At 40.1% G+C, this 18396-nt stretch overlaps 1 protein-coding gene across 2 annotated transcripts in view; it reads right to left on the bottom strand.

Annotated features, from left to right (window-relative positions):
* The window catches only part of LOC138784522 (cadherin-7), a 153926-nt gene that overhangs the window by 45747 nt on the left and 89783 nt on the right, over positions 1-18396 (bottom strand). Inside the window, exons 4-5 of one of the 2 annotated variants that reach the window (XM_069960116.1) lie at positions 17729-17896; positions 8326-8513 (exon numbers count right to left, since the gene is read on the bottom strand). In XM_069960116.1, the coding sequence (XP_069816217.1) occupies positions 8326-8513; positions 17729-17896 (356 nt within the window). Of the gene's footprint in view, positions 1-8325; positions 8514-17710; positions 17897-18396 lie in introns of both variants that reach the window. The other variant, XM_069960117.1, reaches the window with a different exon arrangement.

Here is an 18396-nt window from a genome sequence, read left to right as displayed (position 1 = left end):
CAACCAGCTGCTGAGGGGAGGAGGAGTATGTCTGTATGTAAGAAACGATATTAAAGTGAGTGTAAAAGATGCAATAGTGGGCGATGACTATGATAATGTGGAATCATTGTGGGTAGAGCTACAGAGGGAGATAGACAGTGAAAAAAATTATTCTTGGTGTAATCTATAGACCCCCCCAACATTACTGAGGTGATAGATGATCAGTTGAATAGACAAATAGGGGACAGTAGTGGTAATGGGTGATTTCAACTACCCAGATATAGATTGGGGTCACGGTTCAGCTAAAACCACAAAGGGGAGGGAATTTCTTAACCTCCTGCAGGATAATTGATTTTAAAAGGGCCAATTTTTCTGGATTAAGGGCTGAACTTCAGGGCATAGACTGGGAGCAGCTGCTGTCACATACTGATACAGCTAAGAAATGGAAAATCTTCAAATCCACATTAAATAACTGTACTGCCAAATACTGTATATTTCTATGGGTAACAAATATAAATGGCTAAAATCCAATCCCACATGGCTTACAACCGAGATTAGAAGGGCTATAAATGACAAAAAAGGGTCATTCAAAAAACACAAATCAGAGGAGTCAGCTGTAGCCTTTTAACATTACAAAAAAGTCAACAAAAACTGTAAAAAAATTAATAAAAGCAGCAAAAATTCACAATTAAAGGCAGGTGGCCATAGATAGCAAAAGAAACCCCCCAAAATTCTTCAAATATATTAATGCAAAAAACAAACAAAACAAGGTCAGAGCATGTAGGACCCCTAAATAATGGTGACGGGGAGTTAATAACTTGGGATCAGGAGAAAGCTGAGTTACTTAATGGGTTCTTCAGCTCTGTATATTCAAAAGAAGAGGATGGAGCTGCGGTGGGCGGGGCCAGTGCTGAGGTGGGTGGGGCCAGTGCTGCTAACACATGTAATGTACTGAACTTGCTTACTATAGATATGGTCCAAGATAAATTAAATAAACTCAATGTAACCAAAGCACCAGGGCCTGATGGATTACACCCCAGAGTTCTTAGGGAACTCAGTTCTGTAATTTCTCTACCCTTGTATGAAATATTCAGTGATTCTTTGCTGACTGGTATTGTGCCGAGGGACTGACGTAAGGCAAATGTAGTGCCGATCTTCAAAAAGGGCTCTCGAACTTCCCCAGGTAACTATAGACCCGCAAGCTTAACGTCCATTGTGGGGAAACTATTTGAGGGGCTTATAAGGGACTACATCCAGGATTATGTAGTGGCTAATAGTATTATAAGTGATAACCAGCATGGTTTTACTAAGGAAAGAAGCTGTCAAACCAACCTAATATGTTTCTATAAAGAGGTAAGTAGAAGCCTGGATGGCGGCGTGGCTGTGGATATCATGTACCTGGATTTTGCAGAAGCGTTCGACACAGTTCCTCATGGGCGTCTGATGGGTAAGTTAAAGTCTATCGGTTTGGAAAGTTTAATGTGTAACTGGAATGAAAACTGGCTTAATAATCATACCCAGAGAGTGGTGGTCAATGATTCCTACTCCGAATGGTCTCCGGTAATAAGTGGTGTACCCCAAGGGTCAGTACTGGGCATCTTTGCAGATGACACCAAGCTTTGTAGTACAGTACAGTCTAGGGAGGATGTGCAGATGTTACAGGATGACTTAAACACACTGAGTGTTTGGGTGTCCACTTGGCAAATGAGGTTCAATGTGGCTAAATGTATAGTTATGCACCTGGGTACTAATAACCCACATGCATCATATGTCCTAGGGGGAGTTACACTGGGAGAGGGGCTGATGGAGAAGGATCTTGGGGTACTTGTGCACAATGTCAGTCAGCTGCTTCTAAGGCCAGCAGGATATTGTCATGCATTAAAACAGACATGGACTCTCGGGACAGGGATATAATATTACGGTTTTATAAAGCTTTGGTGCGGCCTCATCTGGAATATGCTGTCCAGTTTTGGAATCCGATTCATAAAAAGGATGTTCTAGAGCTGGAGAGGGTACAAAGACAGGCAACTAAACTAATAAGGGGAAAGGAGCATCTTAGTTATGAGTAGAGATTAAAATAACTAAATTTGTTTAGCCTGGAGAAGAGATGTTTAAGGGGAGATATGATTAATTTATTTAAAGATATATATGGCCCCTACAAAAAATATGGGGAAAAAGATGTTCCAGGTAAAAACCCCCTCAAAGGACAATGGGTCACTGCCTCCGCCTGGAGAAAAAAAGGTTCAATCTCCGGAGGTGACAAGCCTTATTTACCATGAGAACTGTGAATCTGTGGAACAGCCTACCACAGGATCTGGTCACAACAAAAACAGAAGGGTGCTTCATAACAGGCCTAGACAAGTTCTTAGACCAAAATAACTTAAATGCATATGTATAGAACCTATCATCCCTCCCCCTTCCCTGTATCCATCCCCTCCTTGGTTGAACTTGATGGACATGTGTCTTTTTTCAACCGTATTAACTATGTAACTTTGTATATGATTGGCAGTTATCTATCCATGCTGTGTATAGGCAGTCAACTGTCAATTAGCAGCTGGAGGGTGGGGGGAGGGATGTGCAAGAATTCTATTCTCCTGCATATTAGGAGAAATGATGAACAATATTATGTCAAACATTAAGTCTAACACGGATCTGTTTTTTGTCACACCGATCTGTTTCTGTCACTAGTTTATGCTTCCCTCATTTAAAGCAGCATAAAGCTAGTGACAGATTTACTATAATGTCATTCTTTATAAGATGATGTGTTTGTCTATGTGTGGACACCCAGTGACTATCATGTAAATGAACCTAGTAGGCTGTGTTTCCATATATGCATTTGGAATGCATTTTAATTGCAGTGTGAACCATACCCCTACTTTCCCCCCAATAGCTGCACAATGTTTCTAAAAATCCTGGTAACATCATACGACTATGGGGGTGGGTAAATGAAGGCTTGGTTTCCATTGCATTCGGAATGCATTCCAAGCACCTATGCAGAAACACAGCATTTTTCATAAAACAAGGTACACTTAAGCAAAGTTTTAAACCCTACATATATGGTACTGACAGAAAGAATTCTATATTTTAAATCCACTTGGACAGGTTTAGAATTCATGGCTTTAATCTTCTTAAAAGCAAAACTAGAAATATCTTATTCTATATTGATTTTGTGAATTATGTGTCAACACACAGTGTGTTACTTACCTAACACAACTGGTAACAACTTTCAGTAGAGAAGGTCATTGTTCTGATTTACAACCTATTCATTTTGTCACTCAAGAATGACAAACAAACTCAAGAAAAATCCCTGGCCTTGTGTACTTTATGAACTGCAAAATGTGCTTGGCTGAGAAAATATCAAGTTTTCTTCTTGCACTTGTTTTGTAAATAAAGCTTAATGAAACTGCACATTTTATTGCTAATACAACGAAGCAATAAAAATAAATTGATAGCTGTAACAGTAATTTTCTCCCAGGTTGTCAATTAAACATTAAATATACTCCAAATAATGGAGTTTCTAATATCTGTTAGATTTGATCAGCCTTGCAAAACTTACATTATCTTCATAGCTGGGTGTAAATTAAAGCTTCAAAGTATAGATAATTTTTGTTAGGAAAGTCAAATCAAAGTATAACGTATAAACTACATTAGTGATAATAATTGATTAGACTGTAGAAACTAATTACAGGTGATATCTAGAGGGAAAATGTTCAACTTATCTTTATGTTTAATCTACTGTGAAAAATGAATGTCTGAAATGCAAAATTGAAACGATCTTCTGCAAAAAAAGAAAGAAAAATGCTTTTGTTAAGTTTTGTGGTTGATGGACAATAAATAAACCAATAGCAGAAAGTCAAGTTCTGCTACAGTAAGTACCAAAATGTATGGACATAGAGTAATAAACTTTGCCCCAGGTAAGTATGCAAGAAGCAGCAAGTATACAGAAAGAAGCAAGTCAAGTATCCTATAAAACTCAAAGGTTTATAAGATTTATCTAAAATCCATACACTGAAACAGGACAGGTAGCAGCTTATAGATTTCAGGCTTCAGTTGAGCTTTCAGCCATGGCATAAGAGACAATTACCTTGCCTTTATTTATAAAGCCCATCCAATGACATTCAAGCCCAATGAACATGTGATCAACATTATCATCTGACATTACTTGTATACCATGGAGATGGGACAACAATCACCTTTGGATTGCGCAGGGACAGGGGTGTTTGTGATTGGTGCTGTGAGCTACTGTCCAGCGGGGTAAGGGGTTGGGTTGTGCTGATTTGAGCCACAATTCGGGGGAGTGCTGGTGCGAGCCACAGTCTGGGGGGAGGGGGGCATATCATAAAGTCAGACCATGCTTTTTTCCGGGATTTCTTACTGCATGGGTCCTTCAGCAGTTGTGTGGTCTACCTTCATACTAGCTATGCCACTGGCTCTCTGTGATAGGGACTAGGTCTTGGAGAAGGATTTAAGTGTCTCTATCTTTTGTGAAAGCTTTAATATGTTACAAAGACATGTCAAGTGTTTTTATTACTTAGGGCCTAGTTGTTCAGGCTCCCATTAATCATTGGATAGAGGCGAGAGCAGAGCACAGCACATCACTCCTTGCCTCACTGCCTTTTCAGTACCTCTGTGTAATTTATGGAACAAGCATGGGGAGGTGGTTCCTCTGGATCACCAAGGAGGGCAGACGTACCTTCTCCAAGGAGAAGAGTCTAAGGAGCCTCTGGTTTTCATCAGAGCCAGCCACAATGGGTGGGATGGTCTTCGCTGCGGGAAACTCCCAGGTCACTACGCTCAGAGAAGGTCACTGGTGACCACCAACTGATGATAGTGAAGACGTAAAAGAGCCTGCAACTAGATGCTCCTTTTCTGCAGTCACATTTCAAAATAGGACGCTAAGACACTGTTCAGACTGGAGCTGAGCAGAGACTAAGAAATGGAACAAGATTCAAATGCCCAGAAGAATGCTAGGAAGCGAATAAGTGGCAGATATCCAGAGAGCACAGACGTGATTTGCTGACTGAACACACCAACTGAGCACTGAAGTGTGATGGTGGAATCAGATGACCAGGCTAGAATTCTCCATAATCTGTAGGTTGAGCTATAAATACAGATGAACAGGAACACGCCTGCCACTAGAGGGAACCCAATCCTCCAGGATGCCAGCTGAGAGCAGGAGAGTGTACAGATGACAAACGGACAGAGCGATATCAGCAGGTAGGGGATATTTGACACAATGGAGTGCTGTTACACTCTGTAGCAGCTGGCAACCTAGACTTACAGTTGAGCTTGTCTCCTGCAGCAAAAACAGGAAGTGTGTCAAGCTGGGGAGAGAACCACTTAGCTGTGTACTTCTCCTGGCAACAACTGCTCCTTGAGAAAGGTCTAACAAAACACATTGGAGGGTGAGGTGGAGGGGCATCATTACTACTGGGTATTGTTTGCTATTGTGATTAAGAACAGTGTTGTGGACACTTGGGGAGAGTGGGAGATTGTCACATGCCCTGTGCCCTGTGGACACGGCTGATTTCAAGATTGATGTAAAGTTCAATAGCACTTTACAATTACAAATGTTTTTAGTAGTCACATAGCAGTCATAAGTAATGTTAATGGATGATATTTTGTTGAAAAGGAATTTTTTTGTACTTCTGTCTATGAGTTTTTTTTAATATTTGAGTGTTTTTGCCTTTGACAATTTCTAATTCATTTATAAGGGATCCTAATTGTAAGTTTTGTGTACAAGCAGTGGGGGCCTGAACAAATAGGGGGACATTTATGAAGTCTGTTGTTTTTTACGCGGGGGCACATTGCCTCTACATAAATCCCGATCGCACAGAGCCTGTCTGTGTGAAAATTTCAAAACCTAAACCAGCTCAGAGCTGGAGTAGGTTTCAATATCATTTTTCCACCTGGAAAAGAATAAATGCGGCGCACGCAGAGGCCGCGCCCCCTCTCCCTGCAGCCGCACCCCCGTCACGCCCCCTCCCCGTGCAGCAGCACCCCCCATCACGCCCCCTCCCCACCCTACTGGCGAAGTTGGCGCAGATGGGGCAGATGCGAAAAAAATATTCTCAAAAAATACCATTTGCGAATATTTTTACGCCGATTTGCCCCATCTGCACCTAAAAAAGGCATTTATGCCTTTTCATACATGTCCCCCATAGACTCCAAACAATGTTTCTATGTCAAAATCTTTTTTTATAAATGACAGTGATACTTTTACTCTTTCAAAAGTTTGTACTCTAAGGGTGGTAACAATTTCACCACATACCTGAGCAAAATACAATAAATCTGCTGATATGTTTTTTTGTTTCACTCGTGGGAATTCATATACTGAAAGTGTCTATTTATCTGATATCCCACAAATAGGATTTTTAATTTGTCACTTGTACATCTAAGATATTGTACATAAAATGTGTAATGGCCATGCTGGTATCCGGAAGCTCAGCTACCACAGCACTAAGCAATCCCTCTACACAATGTAGAGTTGCCTGCTTACAACTCCATTTAATGAGCATGGTGCATCTGGAATCCAGCTGCTTAGCGATGGATTCAAATTGATAAGATCTTGATGGCCTATAGCAGGGGTGGGGAACCTTTTCCATGTCGAGGGCCGGTCGGGCCTTAATAAAATCATTAGAGGGCCGCACTCAATGTTATACCGTGCGCGGCAGTTAGTAGCGGGGGTTTGCAGCACCCGAACAAGGCAAAGTATTGTTCCCCTAATGCCCCTGCTATTGTAGTTAACCCTCTGTGATGCCCCTTGTACCTGATTTGAATCCTTAGTGATGCCCCTGGTAGCCTAGTTAACCCCCCAGCCATGTCCCTGGTGGCCTAGTTAACCCCCCCAGTCATGTCCCTGGTAGCCTAGTTAACTCCTCAGTCATGTCCCTGGTAGCCTAGTTAACTCCTCAGTCATGTCCCTGGTGGCCTAGTTAACCCCTCAGTCATGTCCCTGGTAGCCTAGTTAACTCCTCAGTCATGTCCCTGGTAGCCTAGTTAACTCCTCAGTCATGTCCTTGGTGGCCTAGTTAACCCCTCAGTCATGTCCCTGGTAGACTAGTTAACTCCTCAGTCATGTCCCTCGTGGCCTAGTTAACTCCTCAGTCATGTCCCTGGTGGCCTAGTTAACCCCTCAGTCATGTCCCTAGTAGCCTAGTTAACTCCTCAGTCATGTCCCTCGTGGCCTAGTTAACCCCCCCCCAGTCATGTCCCTGGTAGCCTAGTTAACTCCTCAGGCATGTCCCTGGTGGCCTAGTTAACTCCTCAGTCATGTCCCTGGTGGCCTAGTTAACTCCTCAGTCATGTCCCTGGTGGCCTAATTAACTCCTCAGTCATGTCCCTGGTGGCCTAGTTAACTCCTCAGTCATGTCCCTGGTGGCCTAGTTAACTCCTCAGTCATGTCCCTGGTGGCCTAGTTAACCCCTCAGTCATGTCCCTGGTAGCCTAGTTAACTCCTCAGTCATGTCCCTGGTGGCCTAGTTAACCCCCCCAGTCATGTCCCTGGTAGCCTAGTTAACCCCCCAGTCATGTCCCTGGTAGCCTAGTTAACCCCCCAGTCATGTCCCTGGTGGCCTAGTTAACCCCCCAGTCATGTCCCTTGTGGCCTAGTTAACCCCCCAGTCATGTCCCTGGTAGCCTAGTTAACCCCCCAGTCATGTCCCTGGTGGCCTAGTTAACCCCCCAGTCATGTCCCTTGTGGCCTAGTTAACCCCCCCCCCAGTCATGTCCCTGATGGCCTAGTTAACCCCCAGTGTCTGCCCCAAATGAAAAAAATAAACATCCAACTCACCTTTCCTCCGCTCCCACGCTGTCCAGGTCCTCTTCTCCCTCCTCTCTTCTGTGCCGGTCTTCTCCTGCAGGCGGCGCGCGATGAAATGACGTCATCGCGCGCGGCCCGCAGGAGTTAGAAGACGTGCGCCGCTCTGCGCCGCGCTGGTGAGGCAGGAGCCGGAATACAACACATCTTCCTGTGTCTGTGCCAGCTACTGCCTCACCAGCGCGGCGCACGTCACAGGAGGGCAGGAGTCAGAAGATGTGCACCGCTCTGAGGGGAAGGAGCCGGCACTCACAGCATCCTCCTGGCAGCTGTCACAGACACAGGAGGATGCCGTGTGTGTCGGCTCCTTCTCCTCCAGAGCGGCGCATGTCACAGGGGAGCCGCGGGCCACATCCGGAGGTGTCAGGGGCCGGATGCGGCCCGCGGGCCGGAGGTTCCCCACCCCTGGCCTATAGTGAGGATAGGCTTTTTTTTTATAAGAAAGGCCTGGATACCCCTTTAATTAAGGTACTGATGTGATATATCACCATTTAAAACTTAAAAATACATAAATAACTCAGTCATACCTTCTGAATTGCAACAATTCCTTCTTGTGTGTCTTTATCAACAGAGATTTTAAAAACTCCTTCCCCATCGCCATCAACAATCTTATATTCCATCTCTGCATTTTCTCCAATATCGGCATCTGCTGCTTTGATCCTGGCCACTGTTGAGCCAACAGGCAAGGATTCAGGCACATAATACTGTTCAGACTCTGGAGAAAGAAAAGGGGAAATCATATGTAAACATTTATCCACAGGTTTTAAAGCTGTATGACATATATAATCATGATTTTGGAATATTGATCTCTCATTTCTAAAATCTAAGCTACAATGACTGATATAAACAGTGTTCAACATGAAACTGTACTGCTACATTAGAGGACCATCATTTTCTTCATCCAAAAATAATTTGTCTATTCAGATCTAAAATTCCCATGGGAATTTTAAAATGCTGAAAGTGTTTTCTTTAGAATCATAAAAAGTTATTTAAGCGAATATTATCATTTATTACTATAATTGTTATTATTTATTTTTAAAGCATCCTTGATTCTAGAGTGCTATACAAGCTATAGGGGTTTAACAAACAGGAACATTACAAGATCAAAAACCCATTACATGAATAAGATATATGGAAGACTAGTTCATGAGGAGAGAGCACCCTGCCCGCGAGGGCTTACAATCTATGAGGTAAGAGGAGAGAGACAGAAGGTAAAGTGCAGCCAGTCAAAGTGTGATTTGGAATTATTACAGGTTGTAGCCTAGTTTGAAAAGATGGGTTTTCGGGTTACTTTTGAAGGTCTTGATGGTGAATGAGAGGCAGATGTGTCGGGGTAGAGAGTTCCAGAGTATAGGGAAGGCTCAGGCAAAGTCTGAGGTGGTTGTGGGAGGTACAAACAAGAGGGAGCACAAAAGAAGGTCTTGGAGGATCGAAGGGACGCTAGCGGGATATCAGGTCATATATAAGGAAATACACGGATGGGAAAGGTTGTGAATGGCCTTGTGTGTCATGGTGAACAGTTTAAAATAAATATGTTGGGCAATGGGGAACCAGTGAAGGGATTGGCAGAGGGGAAAGGGAGAGGCAAAGTGTGGATAGGTGGATTAGCCAGGCAGCAGAGTAAAGGATAGACTGGATGGAAGCAAGGGTATTAGATGAAAGACAAAAAAAACAAAAGGTGCAACAGCAACCCACAGGTGCAAGGGCTTACCGTATATACTCCTCCCAGCGTACAAACAGTAAACACCTGCTCTGTACAAAAATTTTTTTTAGAAAAGTGAGGATCTCAGCAAACTATTTGATCAAAAAAAGTGTACCATGTCGCCACGTTAAGGTGTCCTCAGAGACACTGTCCCTAGTACTTTTCACACTAGCAATGGCCTCTCCTGGGCTGAATAAGCCTACAACTGGGCAGATAGGAGCCAAATGTGGGGTGTGTGGCTACCTCCTGTTGGCTTGCACTCCAGCCATGTCCCAAGGCTGCTATAAAAGAGATCATTTGGCTCCTATCTGCCCAGTTGTAGGCTTATTCAGCCCAGGAGAGGCCATTGCTAGTAGGGACCGTGTCTCTGAGGACGCCTTAACGTGGCGACATTGTACACTCTGTTTGATCAGATAGTTTGCTAAGATTCCTTACTTTTCTAAAAATAAATAAATAATAATAATAATAATAATAATTATTATTATTATTTAATTTTTAATATCTACAGAGCAGGTGTTTACCATGTGTACGCTGGGAGGAGTATATACGGTAACCCCCTTTGCACATGTGGGTTACTGTTGCACTTTTTGTATTTTTGTCTGTTCCTTAGCCACAAGCAGCGTGCAACCTGCAGTGTGAACAGAGTCATAGATGTGCTGCCAACAATTCCCTTTTTTTTCTGTATTAGATGGAAGGCAAGAGAGGGGGATGTTACAGTAGTACAGTAAAGTACAGTATACTGGTTCAACTTTTAACATCATGGCTATGTTAACACATAGTATTTTTGTCAGTCATTTTCAACCAAAACCAGGAGTGCACTGAAAACCCAGAAACTGTACAAATCTTTCTATTATAATTTCCGCCTTTCAGTTCCATTCTTGGTTTTAGTTGAAAAAAGACTGACGAAAAGAACCAAACCTGACAAAAACTTTGGTCCATATGTATCAATGGGTGTAAAACATAGACTGATGTAAACTGCCCACAGCAACCAATTACAGCTCTTCTTTATTTTGCCAGAGCTTACAAATCTGAGCTGTAGTTGGTAGCTGGGGCAGTTTACACCAGTCTATATTTTACACCCTTTGATAAACCTCCCCCTGTGTGTTAACATAGCCTCACACTGCAAGGAGGGTGCACACAAGACTCAAGATCAAATGGATATAACAGGATCAACAGACCAGTCACAAGCAGTAAACCTTTGTTAATCACATGACTAGGGTAGGTAAATTCAGTAATTTTGAGGTAAGAATCGGCCAGCAGTGCACATACTGTATAGAACAATGTCTTTAATTAATTGCAATCATCCAAATAATAAACATTGCTCATTATATTTTTATTTTATTGCATCTAAGGTTTTTTTCAATTGATGACAAGCAGAGATCTTCTAACAGCTATGTTCACACATTGCTGAAATTACAACAGTTTTTATTGGATGGCATTCATTTAATGGCAAATAACGGACAATGTTTTAAACCAACAACAATTGTTACAAAATAAACAACAATTGTTATAAATTGTCCATTATTTTGACGATCTGGGAAACTGACTAATCAAGAAAGCATATTGGAGAACTATATGGCCATGTTTCCACAACATTTTTTTTTTCTTTCTTTTTTTGAAAAGAAAAAATAATGTTTGTCCTTTTGAGGTTAAAATGACATCCGTCATTTCACTGGCTTTCCGTCAGGACAATGTTGGTACATTATTCTAGTTTAGGTGGACTATTTGACTTTGGGGGGGGGGGGGGGGGGGGTCTTTAATTGAAAATTCCATTGAATTTAATAGTAATACAGTGAAAAGACAGTAATAAAAGAAAAACTATGTGTGAACAACTAAAAAATAACATCCGCTGTTTGCAAAAGTTGCCCCAAATAATTGTCATGATCATTAGTTTGACGTCCACTCAGACAACATCCGTCATTTTATACACTGGGAGCATTGGACGTCCATCATTCCATTGACTTCACTACATTTCATTTAAGTCAATTACATCACTGCAATAACGGGCTTCTTTTTAAATAGAAAAGGCAGCTGCCTTTTTTTTTTTTTTACGTGTGAAGATAGCCTATTACTTTTCAATTTGGTAAATAAATTTAACATTTAAATGTAAAATTTTCCAATAAGAAGAAGCACACATAGCATTGTAAAAAATTTTTCCTCAGGTTTGTCATGACAAGAAACTTTTAAAATGAAAGTGTGTTTGAGAATGTTATAAGATGTCTTTCCATCCTGCAGAATACAATAATGGATGTTATAAAATGCTATGTAAGAGCTGTCATTAAATACCAAACAGTACTATTTTTCTAATTATTTCAGTTGTTAGGAATTGAATAGTCTCCATAAAATCGAGTGCTTCAGCGCACTTTCTAGCATCACATTAACATTAATTTCATCTGTATTTTAATATTCTGTGCTCTCATTGTTAGCACTGTCTTTCCTTTTATTTCCAATCCCTGCAAGTGTGTTCTTTATCAAGGATTATTTCAAAAGCATATGCCGACTTCAGTATTTTCATCCTGACCTTTTAGCTACCGCTAAGTCCATTATCCATTTTAATAAAAGTTTTTATCTAAGATTAGCATACCAGGGCTAAGATGTAATGGTGCCAAACTTTTATGAATAGTTTGTAGATTTTCTTGTCATGTGATAGAGGATCTTTTGTGTTCTCTTCACCTTTAGGCTAGTTTCACACTATGTAAAAATGACGGCCATCTTTCATAATAACAGTCGTCATTGAACAAATGACATCTATAATTTTTTGAATGACTGACGTAATTTACACATTGATGGCCGTTGTTATAAAAGAAAGCTGTAATTTTTATATATGTTGTAAACCTAGCCCTTTAATGGATTGACAAGTGAAGATGAAATTGAGAAGAATTTGCTTTACTGGAACAAATTTTCATCCAATTCGTGGGCCAATTTGGATTCTTGCAGAAGCAAGGGCTTCTGTCAAGTAACAGGAGTCCCAGCTCCTAAACACTCCTAGTAGTGAGGCATACATTTTATGCTTTGTATATGCTTTGTTAACAATTGGTGGGTAGGTGCAAAGTCCTAGCTTAGTAAATGTAAGGGTAAGTAAGTAAAGTGTAAGGGTCCTATTAGACGAAGCAATTTTCCGTTTTCTCCAATTAAACAATTGCAAATGAGCACTTTTCTAAACTACATGAAATAGTTTACCATAATACAAAATAAAATACATAATACATATGTAAACTCTTGTAAACATATAATCGTTATTACAAATCAAAGATGTGTAAATACGCCAAAAGATTTGTGAACAATTAGCGAGTGATTAACAATGATTTTATAGTCAGCTCAAAAGAAGTGATCAACAATGTACAAAGTTTCATAAGCCGTTTGACCATTGTCTCCATACACACAGTAAGATTATCTCTTAAATTCAAATGATGTAATGATTTTTTGCTCAATAATTAAAGTTAACTTTTACTTCATGCAGCCCAACGAACTTACTGCTCCTGCCAGCAATTTGCCCAAAGCAAATCACAGTAACTCAGGTTCACACAAATCTAATTCTCTCATACTATACACAAGGAACAGTAAACATGCTGGACTGTAGCTTCAAGCATAACTACAAAGTTATATAAAAAATTACTTTAGTACATCCCTGATCTTCTAAGTAACTTCAGCCAGCATGAGACTCGGTGTCGTAGACTGTAATGGCTCTAGGTCTCGCATTGGCTATAGTTACCTAGGAGAAGGAGCGGATGGCTTGGTTTGCTTTTGTGTGGTAATATGTGGTTGGGAGTGGGGGCAATGGTTTCTCCAATCAGGTATTTGCAGCCTGAATTGATGATGTATGTAATTTAGAAAAATTACTATCGAGAACACTGCTGCAGTATTGTCATTTTTCATATAACTTTGAAGTTATGCTCTAATGAATCCACATCAAAGGTAGTAGATAATGGCCGATAATAAACATTGGAGAGTCATAGACAGGTCAGTCCATCAGTTCTTGTTGCGGAGTAATGAAGGCTATTCAAGGCTTTTGCCGACTCCAAGGCAGAAACAGAATTTTTTTTTTTTTTTTTTTACCATTCTAAAAAATTGTAATTGGTTAAAAAATATTTTCCCCTCCAAAGCTTGAAATGCATTTTACAACTTTAGTTTTAACCCTTTCATGCCACACTGATTTTTAACAATGGCATCTTTGTTTTTTCACCTCGTCCTCAGCCATATATTTTTATTTTATTTGTCCATATATAGCCATGTAAGAGTTAATTTTTTTTTTTGCTTGATAAGTTGTACCTTTAATGGTACTTCTTCATAACCTTTTTTTTGCCTCATGTAAGGCCAGTTAGGGCCAGTATGGGATGAGGCCAGTATGGGATGAGATTTAAGTTACCACTATTGTTACCATTTTGTGGTAAATGTGAAGGTGACAAAAAGTAACAATTCTTGCACTGGGTATACTTTTCTTCTATTGCACTTACCATGTGGCATCATATTTTAGTAGTTTACACTAGTGTTCAGCAAGTATGCTTGATCAAGCATTGGGGTGCTGGATTGAGCACTTTGGGGTGCTTTTTAAACATTTGTACTACAGTACTGACACTGTGTTTGTACTATAGCTTAAATCTTTAAACAGTTTTGGAGCTCCTGGCATCACCATTCATTATGATACTGGGAGCTCCAAAACTAATTAAAGATACAATACTCTAAAAAATGATAAAGCAGATTGTCAGTACAGTAGCTTGGATCTTTAAACTTTAAACCTGTCCATGCTCCTCCTGATTCCAAACAGTTCCGGTCCCCCTCTTAAGGACAGCCTGCTAATCCAATCACTGGCTGCAATGATTGGCTAAGCTGGCTGTCAGTAAACAGGAGACCAGAGCGGATAGGTAAGCATGACTGCCTATTGCATTTTTTATTCAAATATTTGTATATTTCATCCCCTGAAAGGATGTTCAAATGAAATAAACAAAAATTGGAACAAAAAAATGTAATACGTTTTTGCAAGACACATTACAATTCTGGAATGCTGGCAGTTGCAGAGTTCTAATGTGTCTTGCAGATACCTATACATTTTTTTTTTTGTTCTAATTTTTTTATATTTTATGTAAACATCCATTCAAGGAAAGAAATACACACATATAATACATAATAGGTGTTCCAGGCACCCTACTGATTAAATCCTTGAGTCTCCCATTGACTTCAATGGGGCTCGTTACTTGAGTTGAACACTTGAGCATTAAAGGATGCTTGACTCGAATTACAAGCACTCGAGTGTTTAAGTGCTCGTTGAACACTAGTTTAGACATTTCTGGACAGGGTGATACCAGTTTTGTTTGTTTCTTTTTGTTTTTAACATTAGAAATTGGAAAACTCTTTAAAGATATAAGTAAAATAAAAGAGTTTATAGTCTCCATTTGGGACTTCAACAGGCGGTTACTTCATTACTTGTATGTGCCAGGTCTAAATGTCTTTACTAGGCCTCCAGTTGCCATTGTCACAGATTAACACCTAGTAAACTAGTGACAGACCAAATGGAAAACAGTGGGCGTAACCCCCTCCCTAGATGTTATTGACCATTACATCTAAAGAACTAAATGTATCAGAATTATCTCTGATCCTGGCTGCTGATGGCACATATCAGCTGAAATACACAACTTATACCTTCCACATATGGGCTAGGTTCACACATCGTCTTTTATTAGTAAAGAACGGATGCTGATTGCAATGGCCTTACTGTCCGTTCTTTACTGCAGGGGCGGCATTGCATTGAAGTCAATGTAATGCCGCCCACTGTGTTCATACACTGTTATTCTAACACCCGTTCTTTAGACCGGGCGTTAGAATAATGTGCCTGTCAATTATTTCCAGACGCTGTTCACTGAAACATCAGCTGTTCACACAATGCAATGTGCAGCAGCGACCGTATATTGCATTGAAGGGAATGGCTAATTGATTTGCGGGCACACCCAATAGTGCCCGCAAATCAATTGTGAAAAAAGAAAGTTCCTGCAGCCGATACAGAGGTATCGGCTGCAGGAATGGGCTGAGTGCATCCAGGCGGCCAGCTGTTTAACAGGGTCTGTTGCTATGCAACGGACGCTGTTAAACAATGTGTGAACATAGCCTTGTAATGCGCTCAGCTTCTGAACCCATGCCGTTTTTCCCCTACACATTTTGATACATATGTGTCAAATGTTGGCGAAGGTTTTGGCTGTTTGAACAAAAACAGGGAATGAGACTCCAAATTACTTAACATAAGAAAAAAAAATACTCTAATTACCGTTAAAAATGCCTATTATGTCTGCCGTATGTATTTCCTTTCTTCACTGGCTCTTGTTCGTTTTAAAATTAAATCCATCTGCATACCCTGTACCATTATCTGCCTTCTTTTATTATTTGATGTGCTAAGTAAAATGTGTTCTCAATACCAAGTCCAAAACTGACTTTCTCTTTTTTTAGGTTTTAGCAAGCAAAAAAAAGTTCTGGTTGGGTTTTTCAGAACTCAAATATAGATGCCACTAGTTCTTTGCTAAAATACAAAATATATTTGCACCTTGTCTTTAATTTAATTTGCATGAAAAAACTTTTTGACAATTGGTTTTCCTATTAAATTGTTTCATTGTCTTTCATAGCTGTGCAGTCCTGACAGTCCTCCTATGTTATGTGTTAACCTTTCATCAATTATTATACAGTGCCTTTTTCCAGGAAATCGCTTAGAGAACACAATCTTCTACTCTTCTTACTTTAAAAAATAAAATCTTACTTTTTACTATGATTTTTTTCAATTATATTTAAAATGATTTCAGGGCTATGTTCCCACTTTCGGAACATATCAAGGGAAGGCCATTATTAGCCGCCATCTATACTCCCCTAATATGTTCCTAAAGTGTGAAGAGCTTTAAAATGACATCAAAGTATACTTCCATTTATTTTCAAGATAAGTATTTTCAGCCCAACCTCCTGCGCAGCTATTTAACACACTGACCATATTTAACCCAAACACCCCTAGGATAATCTAGAGAAAATATAGAAACAACTCATAATACTTAATCCTGAAAATGCCTCGCTCATAGTAAATAACTAAAAGGGCTTGTATACAACTACAACCAAACCTTGCATAGTCAGATTCTGAGTACAGGATCTGGATATACAAGGTTTGGTTGTAGGTGTATTCATGCCCTATTAGTTCTACAACCAAAGCATGTACTGTATAGCCAGATTCTGTATTCAGAAAAGGAAAGTTATTTCTCACAAAACTACTAAGCCCAATTTATGTTTTGAGGAATTGGGAACTAAGGGTCTAATATAAAGTAATAATCCTAGAGCTTGACAAAGATAAAGATAGTGCAATTAAAAGGAAAATATCAGCAAGTTTGATGAATCTAACCTGCTGCTATGTTCTTATCAAACATGGGGCGCTGAAGATGATCCTTGGCGTCTTTTCTGTGCAGTTTGTAGTTAATTCCCTAAGCTAGTCGTACAGCTCCCAGTTCACCAATCAGGACTGTCCCATTCCACTGATATTCATTAGAAGGGACAGGTGGGCTGGGGGTGAATTAGTGCACTTGGGGCCTAGGGATTTAAATAATACCTGCACAGATATGGTGCCAAGGGTGAAGGCAAGAAACTTATCTTCATCCTCAGAGCCTGGTGGACATAGCAGCAGGTTAGATTAGCATAATCTGCCGACAGTTTCCCTATAACAACTGATCTAGGTGGTCTGACCGAAAAGGAGATAACAATAAGGAAAAACAACTGCAATCAATGATCTTATAAAAAAAAGCTTCAAGCATGATATTAAATGGTCAGTGTTTTAAAATTAAAAAAAAAAATCCTTATTTAAAAGTCACTTTATTAAAAATTACTTCTTACCCCATTACTTCTAGGCTACAAGAGGTTTCCCTTCCCTACAATCTGCTGTCTATTGTGTATTGTTTGGCTCAATCTGTCTGTTATAACAGAGAGACAAAGACAGAACATAGAAAGTAGGGGTAGGGCTTAGCTAGTGGTAGTGCAAAAGAGAACGTCTGAGATGTCTACATATAATCATCATGCTTGTCTGCTTCTTCCACAGCATCGACATTTTAAGTCATACTAGAAATTGTAGGTTTATATGCTGCACTACGTTACTTGCCAGTTGGTTGTTCTGGTTAATAGAGTAGTAATAATTTTTCATACATTTCATTATTGCCATATTAACAATTATAGAATACATTCATTGACAGTAGCAATACTGTTAAGCAAGAACTCACTTCGAGGGAACCTTGGAGGGTTGTCATTCACATCTGTAAGTGTGACTGTGACAGAAGTTGTGCCCGACAATCCTCCCATTAGTCCAACCATATCTTTTGCCTGTATTACCAAAAGATATTGATCTTTGGCTTCTCTGTCCATGTTAGGTAAAGCTGTTCTAATAATGCCTGTAAGGGGAAACAAAAAGGAATAATCATCATACATATTGCATAATACTGTATAGGAATAATACACATGATACACACGGATGTATGATAGCTGCAATCAATGACATTGGCAGGGTGCTACTTTGCTTAGTGTGAACTGGGCCTATAGCTGTACTCCAAGCTTCTGAAGGTAAAGTAGTGTGTGCACTCAGCGCAGAGAGCAATGATGCTGACAGTACAGAGTTTGCATAACTACTCACACACATTTGTCTCTATCAGCCCCGTGCTGAGAGGGGAATGCGAGCACCACAGCCATGATGTACTTGTTGGAGGCTACATCTGTGCAAACATCATATTGTTACTATAGAAGAAGAAGTGAATTACTTCTATCAGCCTTGATGTGCCTTGATCATATCACATTTTTATTCCGTTTCTAGGTGGATTTCCATGGAACTGATGCACAGAAAATTTGTTTGCTTGACATTATGCTACAGTCCAGGATCACTTCTCTAATTTGTACA

Source organism: Dendropsophus ebraccatus, chromosome 2 (assembly GCF_027789765.1).
Source record: "Dendropsophus ebraccatus isolate aDenEbr1 chromosome 2, aDenEbr1.pat, whole genome shotgun sequence".
In the NCBI taxonomy this organism is placed as follows: domain Eukaryota; kingdom Metazoa; phylum Chordata; class Amphibia; order Anura; family Hylidae; genus Dendropsophus; species Dendropsophus ebraccatus.
The sequence above is the reverse complement of the archived record's forward strand: the minus strand, read 5'-3'. Positions and strand labels throughout refer to the sequence as shown.